This window comes from Trichosurus vulpecula, chromosome 3 (assembly GCF_011100635.1).
Source record: "Trichosurus vulpecula isolate mTriVul1 chromosome 3, mTriVul1.pri, whole genome shotgun sequence".
Lineage (NCBI taxonomy): Eukaryota > Metazoa > Chordata > Mammalia > Diprotodontia > Phalangeridae > Trichosurus > Trichosurus vulpecula.
In genome coordinates, this window is record NC_050575.1 from 1,593,316 (window position 1) to 1,609,571 (window position 16,256).

Below are 16,256 nucleotides of genomic sequence, written 5' to 3' on the forward strand. Positions count from 1 at the left end.
AGAACCCAGGCCTACTGACCTGAGATCAGGTTGTCTGTCCACCATCCCGCTGTCTTTCCTAACAGTCGAAAACAAAGGAGAACCCACCCTTGGGGGGCCAGGAATTCCGCCCCTCCCAAGTAGCCTCTCCCCAGTTCCCCTCTCTGTGTAGCACAGTGCACCAGGAGCACATGTGGTTAAGAGACTATTCTAAGTGCCTTCATTGATGGGGAACAGGTTCATTTACCTCGATGTCTCCCTCAGCGTCCTTCCCTCAGAAAGGATTCCATAAATGTTTGGTGGATGAAGGAATGAGCCCAGAGGTTCCCACCCTGCCCCCTCTTCCTGCCTAACGGGACATGGAGCTTTGACCCTGGGCAGGTGGGACCAAGGGACATGACCTTTGCCAGGGTACACCCAGCAGGGGAGTTAATACGTTACCTCCCCTAAGGCTCCGCTTTCGCAATCTCTGGACTTGGGGCTCTAGTTACAGATTTACTTCTGAACCATGTCTGTGATGTTTGGACTAAAGTCCTCATAGCTATACAGGTGTTTTTGTCCTCTCCTTGTTCCGTCCCCAGGCACCTCCCAGCCCTGCATCCAAAGGATGGGGACCCAGGAGGACCACACAGCTCTAGCCCAGGTACCAGGGGGCCAGAGAGAGACAGGATGGTGGCACAGGGGCGGGGTGGCTGGTGCAGGAGAAAGGAAGTCATTATCTCCTCACCCACTTTCTCCTCCGTAGGTAGGGAGGGCAGAATCTTGGGAGGCTGGGAAGGATATCGACTTTCAGGAGAGTTGAGGGGTATGGGGGGCAGGATGTGGTGTGTGTGTGTGTATGGGGCCTTTGGGCCCTGCCCTGAGAAGTGTTACAATTGGTGGAGTGAGGAGAATCTCTCATTTCTCACTTGTGAAGAAGCCCCAGTATTAGTGGGGGACTAGTAGAGACACTGAGAGAGAAATGGGGGGAAGGGGGCTGGGGGGAGGGCTACAAGTGAATCCTAACTTCCTCCTCCCCTGGCACCTTGAATCCAGTCCTATATGAAGATTCCTGAAAGCTCTCTGAGGTCCAGCAGGGAGTGGGGCGGGGGGCACTGGGAGAGAGTGGTTCTGAATCCAGAGGGTGTGCCCCACACTAGAGGAAGGCCCTTCAGTCCCCCTCTCAGTGAACTCGGCTGAACTCTCCTCTCCTGACCTGACAGGGTTGGCATGGGGTGATGACAGGGACTTGGACACAGGCCTTTTCCCTGTGGGCATCCTGGACAACCTTAGGCATTTGAAGATTCGGATGGCTTATCCTTGTCATTGCTTCTCTGAGCTTTGGAGTAAGAAATGGGACACCTGGAGACTGTGCCTATGGCCTGGTCTTTCTGCTGAGGAGAACAAACCCCTAGGGTTCCCAATCAAACCATCAATAAGCCTTTACATTCTACTGTGTCTACTGAGCGTTCTATTCCCAGGTACCAGGGTGGAACAAGCCATGCCTCTGAAGAGCTTAAAATATAGCCAGGGAGACAATGTATACGCAGCATAGACACACATACACACACACACAGAGACAGAGACAGAAAACACACAGAGAGAGCCAAAGAGAGATAGAAATAGAGATAGAGAGAAAAACAGAGAGAGGGATAAAGAAAGAAACAGGAAGACAGAGAAAGAGAGACAGAAAGACACATAGAGAGGCACAGACAGAAAAGGAGAGAGACAGAGAGACAGAGACAGAGAGAAACAGAAAGAAAAAGTAACAGGGAGACAGAGAGAGACAGAGGAAGAGAGACAGAAAGACAGAGAGAAAGACAGAGAGAGACAGATAGAGAAAGGAAGACAGAGAAAAAGGGAGACAAAGAAAAAGGGAGAGACAGAGAAACACACAGAGAGAAAGAAAGACTCACAGAGAGAGAAACAGAGAGCGAGACAGAAAAAGAGACAGGGAGACAGAGAGAGACAAAGAGAGAGAGAGAAACAGAGAAATATAGAGACAGACAGACAGAGACAGAGAGAGCAAAAGAAAGACAGAAGCAGAGAGAGCAAAAGAGAGACAGAGAGAAACAAAGAAAGAGAGAGATAGACAGACAGAGACAGAGAAGAGAGATGAAACAGGGTGATTTGGGGAGAGCACTAGCAGCTGGCAAAATGAGGAAAGACTTGATGTGGAAGGTGGCATGAGCTGAGCCTTAAAGGAAACCAGGGAGAGAGCTGGAGGGGAGGAGAAAGGCCATTGCAGACATGCGGGCCAGCCAGGGCAAAGACATTGGAGGTGGGAGATGGGTGAGGAACAGTGAAAAGCCCAGTTTGACGGGATGGAAGTGTCAGGGCAGGAACTTATAATAATGGTGGGAAGGCAGGACGGGGCCAGGCTGTGGACGGTATTAAACTCAGACAGAAGCCTTGGTTGTTCTTCTGGAGGCTTTAAGGAGACAGTGAAGCTTATTGTGTAACGGGTCAGACTCGTGCTGTAGAAAAATCCCTTTGGCGACTGCGTGGAGGATGCGATGGAGTGGGGAGAGGCTGGGGCCGGTAAGACCACTGAGGAGGTATGGGAATAGTATAGGAAAGATGTGATAAAGACTGATCTGGACTGTCAGCTGTGTGAGCGGAGAGAAGGGACCAGATGGGAGGGATGCCACAGAGGCCGAAATGAGAAAACTCGGCAGCCAATCGGCTCCGTGGGGTGAATGAGGATGAGGCTGAGGGGAAGCTGGGGCACTGGGAGGACAGTGGAGTCTTCAACAGAAAAAGGGAACGTTTTAACGAAGGGCAAGTTTGAGAGGAAAGATGAATTCGGTGTTAGACGTAGGGAATTGAGAATGTCTCTGGACGATCCAGTTTGAAAGGTCCAGCCAGCAGCTGGTGAAGAGGCACTCGAGCTCAGGGGAAAGGCACCCAGCCGTATTGTTTCTACTCTCCACTTCCTGGACTTCTGGGGCAAATGTAGGCATGAGGAAAGAATCCAAAGACCTCACATTATAACAGTATTCTAAAACGTTTAAAAGTATTTCTGCTTCCCTCTTAGTGAGTCCAAGGCCCTTTTGAGATGTAGGGCACAGACTGTTCTTTCATTTTACACATGGAGAAACTGAGTCCCAGTTAGGTGAAGCCCCTCGTCCAAGGTCACGTGAGATAGCTGGAGGAGGGACCAGAACTCAGGAATGAAAGGCAGCGAGGCACTGTACTGAGAGTCAGGAACACCTGGATTCAAATCCTGCCTTAGACAACTGCCATCTTGTATGGCTCTGGGAAAATCATTTGATTTCTCTGGGCCTCCAGGCCCAGAGAAGGGCTGGATTTGATGACCTCAAAGGACCCTTTCAACTCTAAACCTCAGACCCTATGAACCTTGTTTCCTGCTCTTCAGCTCTTTTCACAACTCCATCATGCCTCGGACCCTGGTAGCCTTGCCTTCCTCTTCCCCTCCTCTGCCTCTCCCCAACAACAAATGGGCACCCAGCTTAGCAGCGGAAATTTCCTCTTTAGTGGAATGGAGATGTGCTACCCCTCCCCCCATGCCCACCCCCAAAGAACCTAGCAGGGATATCCCCACCCCCACAGAGAGGGGCTGAAGAAGGGAGCAAGGAGAGGACCTGGGGACTTGCTTCCAAATTCGGATCCCTAGTAGAGGCCTGGGAGACAGACTATGGTCCCACTCCACGTAGGCCCTTGGGGAGTCGGGGGCTCTGGGTACAGTGAGGAGCCAAAAGGTTTCCACAGAGCAGGACAATCTGAAGAATAAGTAGAGAACTGATAAGAGGCCGACCACAGGTCGCCAAGGGCCAAGATTACGGACAACATTACAGGAATGAGGAGTGGGGATTGTCCCAGGGAAAGAGGGATCAGGGTGTGGTGGTGAAGAGCAGGTTGGGAAGCTGGCCGAGCACAGGTTCATGGATGGGACAGACCACTGGGCCTTGGGAGGGAGGAGGGATAGACTTTGTCTGGCTCTCCCTACCTCCCCAACCCCACCCAGGCCTAGTGGAAATCTCATTGCTCACCCCCAATTTCCAACAGGAGACTGAGGGTGCCACCCTCTCCAGGGCACCCCCAGAGTCCCCCAAGATAGACATGCTCTACAAGCTTGAGGATGTGCCTCCCTGGTATCTCTGCATTCTCCTGGGATTCCAGGTAACCCCCCCAGCCTTTCATTCCCACTTCTACTACTCCAAATTAGCCACTCCATGGCCTCCAGCTCCCATCTCTCTGGCACATCTCTGGGAGTCATCCCAATTCCAGTCCTCTCCCCAAGGGCATGAAATAATTTGAAGGACATTTATGAAGCACTTACTGTGTGTAAGACACTACCTTCCGTCTAAAGATCATGAGATTGTAGTTTCAGAGCTAGAAGGGGCCTCAGGAAGTAGAAAATTAAAGATGGGGTTACTAGTTCCCAAGGGTAGGTTACAGAGGCAGAGGGACTATCAGTACCCTGCAGGAATGATTACTACGCCACAAAATTAACACTTTATAAGCAAGCGCACAGATGCCCCATGGGGAGTACAAACGTATAGTGAGCGTTCCTCAGTCTTGGCCCGTGTCTGCCAACAGCGATGGCAGATAAAGAGGCTGAGAATGGTTTCCCCTGGTATGGGCATTTTGGTCCAGTAACTGTTATGCTCTCTGCCACCCCCGGTGAAGATGACTTCCTATAAATCCTCCACTGTCCCCAGTTTCTTCATCCCTACTACGGGCACAAGGGTATGTGGACCCTCCCTAGTTGGCAGAAACAATGGAATAAGGGGGTGGGCCGTAGGATTTAGAGCTAGAAGGACGCTTAGAGATCATCGAGTTCAAGTCTCTCATTTTAGGGATGAGGAAACTGAGGCCCATGGAGGTTAAGTCACTTAACGTGGCCAAGGTCACACAGGGAGTCAGACCTGAGGTGCTCTGATTCCACACACAGTGCTTTTGCCCCTACGCCCTGGCTTCCCTGAGGCGTACTCTGAGCAGGCTGGGTAGTGGACCAGCCTCATGGTCTTTCTCCTCTCCCCCCAGCACTACCTGACCTGTTTCAGTGGCACCATTGCTATTCCTTTTCTTCTCGCGGATGCTCTATGTGTGGGCAAAGATCAGTACATGGTCAGCCAGATCATTGGCACCATCTTCACCTGTGTGGGCATCACCACCCTCATCCAGACCACTCTGGGCGTCCGGTGAGAGTCTCCCCCAGCCCCCAGCCCTCACACAGGCCAGAGCCTAATGCTGGGCCCCAGTAGGCCAATGGATGCTAATCATGTATAGGGATGAGGGACAATCAATTAATCAACAAGCATTTACTAAGTCCCTACTCTGTGCCAGGCAGTGTGGTAAGCACTGGGAATTCAAGTACAAAAAAATGAAATAATCTTAACTTACAAGGGGTTGAGAGTTCTAATGAGGGTCATCTTGTTCTGAGAGATTCCAGGAAGAAGATGCCATGGCCTCCCTTTGGACACCCATCAAGCTACCCTTGTAGTGGGCAAATTCTTCCCATTATGTATATCTGTCTGTCTCTAGTCCCTCCTCATGCTGAGAGCCCAGAGACTAAGAAGGTCCCACATTGACATCTACTCAATCTCTGTCTTCTGCTCTATTTGTCTCTCTACTTCTCACTCTCTTTATATCCCTATCTTTTACCTGAGTGTTTCTCTCTCTTCCTCCCTGTCTATCTGTGTATCGTTGTCTGTGTGTGTGTGTGTGTCTCTCTCTCTTTCTGTCTCTCTCTCTCTCTTTCTGTCTCTCTCTCTCTCTCTTTCTGTCTCTCTCTGTCTCTCTGTCTCTTTCTTTCTCTCTCTCTGTCCTCCCCCTTCTCTTCCTCTCTTTCTGACTGTCTCTCCCTGACTGTATCTTTGTCTGTGTTTGTGTCTGTGTCTGTGTCTCTCTCTACCTTTGTCTCTGGTCTCTTTCTGTCTGTTTCTCCCACACAGGCTACCCCTGTTTCAGGCTAGTGCCTTTGCCTTCTTGGTCCCAGCCCAAGCTATCCTGTCCCTGGAGAAGTGGAGATGTCCCCCAGAAGGTGGGGACCATCATGAGTGAGAGGGGCTGAGGAGGGAGAGGGAAAAGAGAGGGATGAGGGCAGCTGCCTTCGAGCAGCTCGGTTATATCAGAGGGGACTCAGTCAAGCCTTGGTCAGAATTTCTTCTTCCTCTGTTTCCCTTCCTCTGCTTCTGTTCCTCAGAGGAGATCTATGGTAACTGGAGTTTACCCCTGAACACATCACATATTTGGCAGCCACGAATGAGAGAGGTGAGTATTGTTGGATGAGGGGTGACGGGGCGTGTGTGCCACCGAAGGCACAAGGGGGAAGTGATCGGAACAATGAGAATGAAGCCCAGGTTCAAGGACATTTCCCATGAATTGGAAAGTGGGAAAAGCAGAGGCTGGGGGAATAGTTTATATCTGAACAAGGTCTGGCCAGGCAAACCAAGGAGGGGCACAGGAAACCTACCAACTCCAGAACTCGAGCTGGCCCAACAGCTCTCTGCCGCACCTAACCTTACTCACAGATCCAGGGGGCAATCATGGTGTCCAGCACAGTAGAGGTGATAATTGGGCTTTTGGGGCTGCCAGGAGCCCTGCTCAGCTACATCGGGCCCCTCACGGTCGCCCCCACTGTCTCCCTCATCGGCCTCTCCGTCTTCCAAGCTGCTGGAGATCGGGCTGGATCTCACTGGGGCATCTCAGCCTTGTGAGTTTCCTGGCCCCCAATGCCCTCTTTTTTCTCTAATGTCCCCCTCCCAACATATATTTCTCCTCCCTATATGCCCTTGCTCCCCTTTGCCCCCGCCCAAAATCTGCCACTCTCTCTCCTCAGAGTAGGCTCAGAGACTCATAGAATGTTCAAGCTGGCAAGAGCCTTCGATGTTATATAGACCCACCCTGTCACTGTAGGGAAACAGAAGTAATTTGACTAAGGGCATATGGCGAGATGCCAGAAGAGCCAGAACCAGAGCCTCCCCTGACTTCTACTCTGGATTCTTTTCACTAAACCACCGTGTACTTCCCCACTCAGGAGCCTACCTCAGAACTGCCCATCCCTCCTCACCCAGCCTCTCTCCATCATGGGCCATTGGATTTGGAGTGAGAGGTCCTCTGTTCAAATCCCAGCTCTGCCACTCACTGCTGTGTTATCTTAAACAAGTCACCTCCTCCCTACGTCTCCATTTCCTCATTTGGAAAATGAGGACATTGGACTGGTTGATCTCTAAGGTCCTTTAATAGTCTATAATCTTGTGATCTGTGTTGCCTCCAGCTCCATTCTCCTGATTATCCTCTTCTCCCAATATCTCCGAAATGTTGCCTTCTGCTTGCCTGGCTACAAATGGGGCAAAGGCTTCACTCTCTTCCGGATCGAGATCTTCAAAATGTTTCCTGTGAGGAGGCCAGAGTTGGGCGACGGTTGGAATGGGCCCCGGGACTGGAAGGGGGCCCGGGGCTGGCAGACACAAGGTCAAAGAGAATCCTTTCCTGAAGTTGAGGGTTTCCTAGGGTTGAGAGAATCCTTTACAGGGAGTTTGGTGGCTCAAGAGGGAACTTCTTCCAGGGTTGAAGTGCTCAGGGCCTCTGCCTCAGGAAGGTGGGAGAAGAGACTCTCAAGTCTTTCAAGCATAGGGGCACAGGGGCTTCTCTTGCCCCTTCCTCTGTTGTCTGATCACTTTCCTTGCCCTCTTCCCTTCTCCTCCAAAAGATCGTCCTGGCCATCATGACCGTTTGGTTGTTCTGCTATATCCTGACGCTGACTGACGTGCTGCCTGCGGACCCCAATGCCTATGGTTTCAAGGCTCGGACAGATGCCCGTGGGGAGATCCTGTCCATTTCACCCTGGGTCCGCGTCCCCTACCCCTGTGAGTAAGCCCTGCCACTGAAAACCATAAGACCTGGCTTTTAGTCCCGGCTCCATCCCAGAAGCAGGGGGCCTGAAAAAAAATCAGAATGGAATCCTCTCTCTGTTCCTGTATCTGGGGAGCTAAGAGTGGAGCTGAAAAAGGTCCCAAGTCCTGGGGAGAAGGGAGCAGATTGGGGCTAAGGAGGTGTTTGGAAAATATGCATTTTTCCACAAATCTAACCTTTCTAATGCTGGAATCACCTTGGGATTACCAAGATGTGTGTCCCTTGGGACAACAATAGTTGCTGAGTTTTGTTCCGTGTGTCCATCCCCCACAACTGGTGCCCCTCAGGTCAATGGGGCATCCCTAGTGTGACTGCAGCTGCTGTTCTGGGCATGTTCAGTGCCACATTGGCGGGCATCGTCGAGTCTATTGGAGATTACTACGCTTGCGCCCGACTGGCTGGGGCCCCTCCACCCCCTGTTCATGCCATCAACAGGTATAGTGTCATCATGTGTGTAAGTAGGTGACCAATCTACTCTCCACCAGGCTTTAACCTCCCTCTCCCCCCCCCCATAGAGTTATGGTTTGATTGGTTTGGTATGGGGAGGATGGCAGGAGGATAGCAGGAAAGGACACGGCCTGGGAGGCAAGAGGTCTGAGTTCTGATTCCAGTTTGGCCCCTTACTCACCAGAAACCTTGGCAGTTAACTTCAGCTTTCAGAGCCTGTTTCCTCATTGTCACGGGGAAAATACCTGCCCTGCCCTGCCCTGCCCTTCCTCACAGTGGTGTAGGATGAATCCCATAGGTTGGCATAAAAAGCACTTTTTAAAAGTTTCTTTTAAAGTAGAAATACTCAAAGGATCCCTGCTTGGGACAATGTGGGATTCACTGGTATAGATCAGAAGGGTCCTCCGTGAATGGCCTTAACAGACAGTCTTCAGTTACTATTGCCAAAAAAAATCCACATCCCTGTGGCCAGCCTGATGCCAAGCCTCTCCAGACTTAGCTAGGCTAGCCTTCAGACAACAGGAGGACAGGCTAACACCAGACCTGCACCCAGAGCTCTTCCAGCTCAGTAGGACCTAGCCATATCTTATGCCTCATTAGCATAACCCAAGGTCACCTCCCTGCCATGAAGAAACGTGGAAGAGGAATATAGTGGGAGGAAAAGGGTAAATAAAATACTGCATAAATTAAGAAATGCTAATATTGCCCACCACTTCCCTGGCACCTTTTCTAGGGGGATCTTTACCGAGGGCGTCTGCTGTATCATTGCGGGACTGCTCGGGACCGGTAATGGCTCCACTTCCTCTAGCCCCAACATTGGCGTCCTGGGCATCACCAAGGTACCAAGAGCCAAGGCTGGTTCTTCTGTTTTCTTTCATTCCCCATTTTCCTTCTCTCCCCTCCCTAGTTTCCTGCTCCTGTCCCTGAGACCATCCCCTTCCAGGCACTGCTCGGTCCTGGCTGCGTCAGCTTGTGGCTGATTGCATTCAATCCTCTCGTCTGTAGGTGGGGAGTCGAAGGGTGGTCCAGTACGGGGCAGGCATCATGCTGATTCTGGGAATGATCGGCAAGTTCACGGCTCTCTTTGCTTCCCTCCCTGACCCTATCCTGGGTGGCATGTTCTGCACTCTCTTTGGTGAGTCCTTGACAAGAGAACATTCCGTACCTGCTCTCTCCTTCCTCACCAGTGCCCACTCCCCATCTTCCAATGCTTCCTCTTCTTTAAGGCAGTGGCTCTTTAAGGCAAGCTTCCTCTTCCTGGGTCAGTGGCTCAGTGGATAGAGCCCTGGCCTTGGAGTCAGGAGGATCTGAGCTCAGATTTGACCTCAGACACTTACTAGCTGTGTGACCTTGAGTAAGTCACTTAGCCCCGACCGCCTCTTCCTTCTCTCCCCCCCCCCCCAAAAGTAGAACGTGTATACGGCACGAATGGTTAGAATGTGGGAAAGGGAGTGGCAAGGGCAAGGTCGGAGTCAGGGACAGGGAAAGGCAGGACCCTGGCTGTTGTCCTTTGATAGTGAGAGAGAATAGATGAAGTCCCTGCCCTCAGGGAACTCCCAGTCTAATAGAGGAGACAGAACAGATAAATATAATGCTTCAAGTTCATGGGAAGGGAGGGGGTAGGAAGGGGGGAGGCCAAATAATTCACTAATTATCGGTTTGGTTGGAGTACGGTCACAATCAACCAGAGAGTTCTTAAAGAAAGTGTCTTTTTTGGGTTGTGACTTAAAGTAGTTGCAGGGGGAGGGGAAGGGAAGAGTATGGGATAGCAGGCAGAAAGAGGGTAAGTGCTCCTGTCCCTGGAAGGAAGCTTGTGGGCTCTGAAGATCCAGGGGCTCTGGGTCACGCCTTCCTTCCCAACGGCCACCACCATTTGTGTCTCTTTTACTGAATGACTGTTTCTTCTCAGGGATGATCACTGCAGTGGGCCTGTCCAATCTGCAGTTTATTGATATGAATTCTTCCCGAAACCTCTTTGTCCTGGGATTCTCCATGTTCTTTGGACTGATGCTGCCTAACTACCTGGATTCCAACCCCACTGCCATCAACACAGGTGCCTTATTCCCCACCCCCACCCCCACACCCCAGCCTCCTCCCCATCGTCTTTGTCGGTTATCAGTCTATTTCTTTGTACATGGGGCAGCTGCCCCTGGGGATTAGGAGTGAGGTCAAGTCAGGGAAGAAGGCCCAACAAAGTACTGAACTCTCAGGCTGCTATGGACATTTTGGACCAGATAGCGATTCCTCCCCATTTCCTTCACTCTTTGACCTTCCCAAAGTACAAAGGCTGGGGAAGTGGAGTGCTTCGTGCTGAAGTAGAAAAAGGGTGGACTTTGGATCAGAGGACCCGGGTTCAACTCTTGACTCTGCAGTGCACTTCCTTATGTCACTTTAGGCCAATCAGTCGCCTTCTCTGGGGCTTGATTTCCTCATTTGTAAGTTGAAGGCATAATCACCACCATCCTTTCCAGCTCTAAATACCATGATCCTATGAAACCCAAATACTATTCAAGTCTCCTTGTGCCTTTTCAGCCCTTACCGATGGGTAGGGTGGGCACCTGGATGTTGAAGCGGACAGATTGCAGGGCCTGAAGTCAGGAAATCTGGCCTCAGACACTTACTCGCTGTGTGTGTAACGCTGGACGAGTCACCTAACCCCATTTGCCTCAGTTTCCTCATCTGTCAAATGAGCTGGAGAAGGAAATGTCCAGCTCTCCAGTGCCTTTGCCAAGAAAACCCCAAATGGGGTCACGAAGAGTCAGACACGACTGAAATAACTGAACAACAGCAAAAGGATAGGCTGGAATCGACAATGGTTGGGAGGCTGAGACTTCTTAAGTGAGGAAGGAGAGTTCACAGCCTGCGAGAGTGCGCTGGCTGGGATGACCTTGAGAGTGCCAGCATAGCAAAGCGCACAGAATTTAAGTTGTGTTCCCTCCTGTAGGTGTTCCTGAAGTGGACCAGATCTTGACTGTGCTGCTAACGACAGAGATGTTCGTGGGTGGTGCTCTGGCCTTTATCTTGGATAATACTGTCCCAGGTAGGACTTTGCCATGACCCCCGAGGGATGATGGCGGAGGGGGATAAGGGAAGGGGAAGATAGAAGTCCAGGAACCTTGGAGTTGGGCCCTCTTATTTTTAGAGCATATTTCCAAGATTACTCATGCAACACCTTCCTATGTCTTCATCTGATGAGATGATTATCTAAAGCCTCTTCCATCATCAACGGCAGATGATTCTAGAAACAGTTACTAAAAACACACTGCATACCCAATTCCTCTGAGGGTGGTTCGAGAAACACCTAGGAGGAGAAGCGTGAGGATCCCAGCTTTTGGAGAGCTTAAAGCATGGTTAAGGAGATTAAATTTACACATGAATGAAAGGAGCCCAGTAGACAAGATAGAATAGAATACATAGATGCTTTCAAAGGTTATAAATGTATAAGAATAATAGCTCACGCATAGCACTTGCAGAGTGCACTAACCACAATCCTTTGCTGTAGATGCTCTTAAATTATTTCCACTTTACAGGTGGGAAAACTGAGGTTAAAAACAGAGGTTAAATGACTTGTCCAGGTCCACATAACTAGTATGTATCTGATTTAAAAACCAAGTCTTCCTGAATCCATCTAGTTTCCTTTGTAGGAGGGCCTATAGAAAGAACTTTGGAGAGAATCTAGTCCATCTTCTCCCATCCCTCAACACTCTTTCTTTTTTTTTTTTTTGGAGGGGAGAAGGCAGGGCAATTGGGGTTAAGTGACTTGCCCAAGGTCACACAGCTAGTGTGTCAAGTGTCTGAGGCCGAATTTGAACTCAGGTGCTCCTGACTCCAGGGCCGATGCTCTACTCACTGTGCCACCTGGCTGCCCCCCTCCCCAGCCAACACTCTTTATGATTGAAGAAACTGAGGCCCAGGAGGACAAAATGTGCCCAAGGTCACATAGGAGCTAACAGAAGGGGATTCAAAATCAGGGCCTGTAAATTTAAGTGCCCTAATCTTTCCATTCTATCACACTGCCTCTCAGGGAAGGCTTGAGTGGTCAGGAAGGACATCCTGGAGGAGATAGCACTTGAGCTGGTCCTTGAATGATAGAACCTCACCCACGCTGTTGAGAGCTAGAAAGACCTGCCAGGTTCAGACAGGGTGGTGGAGGGAAGAGAGGAATACAAACGTGGAGTCCACCCCATAGACAGTTACAAAAAAGACTCCAGTTAGCATCCTAGCCTTGCAGATAATCCCAGGCCCAGAGGCTGAATGGCTCCTTTAGAAGATTTGTTCCTGTCTAGGGAATATAGACTGGATACTACAGGCTCAGAGAGAGACAGATGCAATGATTCTGTTGGGTTTCTCTGTAATGCTACTTGGTCCTTGCTCAGGCTGCCACTGCGGAGTGATTGTGTGATTATCATCAATGAATAGTAGCATTCACAGCAGGCTCCTTTCAATACTGCCAGATATGGAAGGATCTGGTGGGACGAACCTATTCCGTATAATTATCTGTTGCTCTGACGGGCTTGTTGCCATGGTACCCAATCAGCCATGGAGACAGAGGAGACTAAATGGGAGGGAGGGAGGACGGGGGGGGGAGAGAGAGAGAGAAAGAGACAGAGAGAGAGAGAGAGAGAGAGAGAGAGAGAAGGAGGATGGGAGAAGGGGAGAGGGACATATGCAGAAACAAACAGACAGAGAGGAGGAGAGATAGAAATAGAGACACAGGGAGAGAAACAGAGACAGAGGGAGAGAGAGACACAGAGAGAGAGAGAGAGAGAGAAGGAGGATGAGAGAAGGGGAGAGGGACATATGCAGAAACAAACAGAGACAGAGAGGAGGAGAGATAGAAATAGAGACACAAGGAGAGAGACAGAGACAGAGGGAGAGAGAGACACAGAGAGAGAGAGAGAGAGAGAGAGAGAAGGAGGATGAGAGAAGGGGAAAGGGACATATGCAGAAACAAACAGAGACAGAGAGGAGGAGAGATAGAAATAGAGACACAGAGGGAGAGAGACCGAGACAGAGGGAGAGACAGAGACAGAGGGAGAGAGACAGAGACAGAGGGAGGGAGAGAGAGAGAAACAGAGACAGAGACAAAGACAGAGACAGAGAGAGCACAACAGCCTAGGGCTGGCAGTAAGCAGTAGCTGAGTCCTGGCTGCAGCAGGATTTATGAGAGACCAAAGAAGATGAGAAAAAGGGAACTAGGTGAGGTACCTAATCTGGACCCGAATCTTCAGTCAGCTATTCAAATTGAACGGCCAATAATTGTCATGCCAACCAATAAAGCTGTGTCTCCAGATGCCCCTGGTCCTTCACGTCAATCACCACTTACCTTGCACTGAAATTCTCTCACCCGAATCCTCTAATTCCTTTCTGAATTCATACTTGCCGATCTGTAGGCCAGTTGTTTCACATTGGTGCAATCAATTCAACAAATCTCGATTCGTATGTATCGTTCTGGCCTTGTGCTAGACATTGTGTGTAGTAGAAAGGAGGAGAAAAGATGATGCCTTTTTTCAAGGATTCTACAGCCTCGTGGGAAAGTCAAGATATCCTTGAAACAGTAGAAGACAGAGAATGGTGGGTCCCGTGGTATATAGTGAAAGAACACTTAATCACCTGAATTTGAGTCCTGGTTCTGATAGCTGTGAACCATGTGACCTTGGGCAAGTCTCATTTCATCTCTGTGTAAGATGGGGGCCATAATACCTAAATCTTCTACTTTACAAGGTTGTTGCAAGGAAAGCAGTCAATCAGCCAGTAATATTTACTCAATACCTACTACAGGCCAGGCGCTGTGCTGGGTGCTAGGGGTCACGAAGACAAAAGCTTACACTCGAACATGGGAGAAACAAGAACATCTAAGGGTTTTCACAAACCAGTCACAAGTAACTTTGGCGAGGGTGGAGGAAGAAAGCCCTAATACACTATACTGTTTAAGGTGCTGTATAAGCTCGTTTTTATTATTGGATACTACGTGCCAAAGGAACTGAGTGAAGTGGAAGACTTCAGAAGAAGCGAGCCTTGAAGGAGACGTGAGATTTAGAGGTAGAGAGGAACAGGGAGGGTAGGGCAGAAGGAAGATTGGATGCAGGAATGTGGGTGATAGAATAGTAGTGGGAAAGGCTTGGGCAGGGAGGGCACAAATTACAGAGAAATTGGAATCCCCACAAATTCACCACAGTACAAGCAGTTCCTCCCCACCTAGTCTGCCATTCCTCCTCTCTTGGTATCCATCCCATCCTTCTTTCAAGATTCGCCTCCTTGGGGTAGCTAGGAGCACAGTGGACGGAGCACCAGCTTTATCAGTCAGGAGAACCTCAGTTCAAATTCAGCCTTAGACACTTACTAGCTGCGTGACCCTGGGCAAGTCACTTAATTCAGATTGCCTCTCTTCCCCCCACCTCAAAAAAAGATTTACCTCCTTCATGAAGCTGTCTTTTACCTTCCTCTGACCTTCAATGAAACCTGGCAAATTCTACTTTTTATTTCTCTTCATCTTTTGGATATATAATTGTTTCAAACTTCTTAAATTGCAGCGATTCTGTATCATTTCTCTTTCCAGCCATCCCCCAGTACACTGCCATGAAGTAGCTGCTAAAAGAGCATTTGTGCATGATGATGATAAAAAGACTTTCAGAATCGTTAACAATGGCGTTTTGCATGATTCTACACGTAGCATCTATATCAAAGTGCTTGCCTGTTTAAGGAGGGGAAAGAGGAGGGAAGGAATTGGAAACTCAAAAATCATTTTTAAAAATGAATGCTAAAAATTGTTTTTACATGTAATTAAGAAAAATAAAATCAAAACATTCTTTAAAAAAGAATCATTAACATTTTTCCTATTTCTTGCTACTCAGATGAATCACTTAAAAAATTAGAAAGTTGCTGCATTTTAAATCTGCTGCCTTCTTGCTGAGGAAATTACTTCTGGCAGGGTTATTCTTTTTTTAATATTTTTATTTTTCCCCTAATTCCATTTCAAAACAATTTTTTAACATTTGTAGTTTTTTTTTAAGTTTTGAGTCCCAAATTCCATCCCTCCCTCCTCTCCCCACTTCCTGAGATGGTAAGCAATCCAATATAGGTATACGTGTGCAGTCATGTAAAACATTTCCATATTAGTCATTTTGTACAAGAAAACTCAAACAAAAAATGAAAGAAAGAAAGTGAAATAGAGTATGCTTCAGTCTGTATTCAGACAATATCATTTCTTTCTCTGGAGGTAGATACATGCTCATTAGTTGTTTGGGATTGTCTTGGCTCATTGTATTGCTGAGAATAGCTAAGTCATTCACAGTTGATCATCATACAATGTTGCTGTTACTGTATGACGTTCTCTGGTTTCTGCTCACTTCACTTTGCATCAGTTCATTTAAGTCTTTCCAGGTTTCTCTGAACTCATCCTGCTTGTCACTCCTTTTGGCACAATAATATTCCAACACAATCATATACCACAGGCTTGTTCAAGCATTCCCCAATTGATGGGCATCCCCTTGCTTTCCAATTCTTAGCCACCACAAAAAAAAACCTGCTATAAATATTTTTGTACAAATAAGTCCTCCCCCCACCTTTTTCTAATCTCTTTGGGATACAGGATTAGCAGTGGTATTACTGGATCAAAGAGTATGCACAATTTCATAGCCCTTTAGGCATAGTTCCAAATTGCTCTCCAGAATGGTTGAATCAGTTCACAACTCCACCAACAGTGCTCAAGTGTCCCACATCTCCTCCAACATTTATCATTTTCCTTTTTTGTCATGTTAGCCAATCTGATAGGTGTGAGGTGGTAGCTCAGAATTGTTTTAATTTGCATTTCTCTAATCAATAGTGATTTAGAGCATTTTTATATGACTACAGATAGCCTTGCTTTCTTTGTTTGAAAACTGCCTGTTTATATCCTTTGAACATTTATCAATTGGGGAATGAGGTATATTCTTATAAATTTAACTCAGTTCCCTATATATATTTGA

At 48.7% G+C, this 16,256-nt stretch overlaps 1 protein-coding gene across 5 annotated transcripts in view; it reads left to right on the forward strand.

Moving 5' to 3' along the window:
* The first annotated feature begins 524 nt into the window (after positions 1-524).
* Positions 525-16,256, forward strand: part of SLC23A1 (solute carrier family 23 member 1) — a 29,843-nt gene continuing 14,111 nt past the window's right edge. For 2 of the 5 annotated variants that reach the window (XM_036748399.1, XM_036748398.1), the window contains exons 1-13: positions 525-622; positions 3,988-4,101; positions 4,969-5,126; positions 5,880-5,968; positions 6,131-6,198; positions 6,459-6,640; positions 7,205-7,325; positions 7,640-7,796; positions 8,130-8,277; positions 9,023-9,128; positions 9,295-9,424; positions 10,199-10,342; positions 11,234-11,329. In XM_036748399.1, coding sequence (XP_036604294.1) covers positions 587-622; positions 3,988-4,101; positions 4,969-5,126; positions 5,880-5,968; positions 6,131-6,198; positions 6,459-6,640; positions 7,205-7,325; positions 7,640-7,796; positions 8,130-8,277; positions 9,023-9,128; positions 9,295-9,424; positions 10,199-10,342; positions 11,234-11,329 — 1,549 coding nt within the window. In that variant the 5' untranslated portion in view covers positions 525-586. Of the gene's footprint in view, positions 623-3,987; positions 4,102-4,968; positions 5,127-5,879; positions 5,969-6,130; positions 6,199-6,458; positions 6,641-7,204; positions 7,326-7,639; positions 7,797-8,129; positions 8,278-9,022; positions 9,129-9,294; positions 9,425-10,198; positions 10,343-11,233; positions 11,330-16,256 lie in introns of those variants that run through there. The other 3 variants (XM_036748400.1, XM_036748403.1, XM_036748401.1) reach the window with 3 other exon arrangements.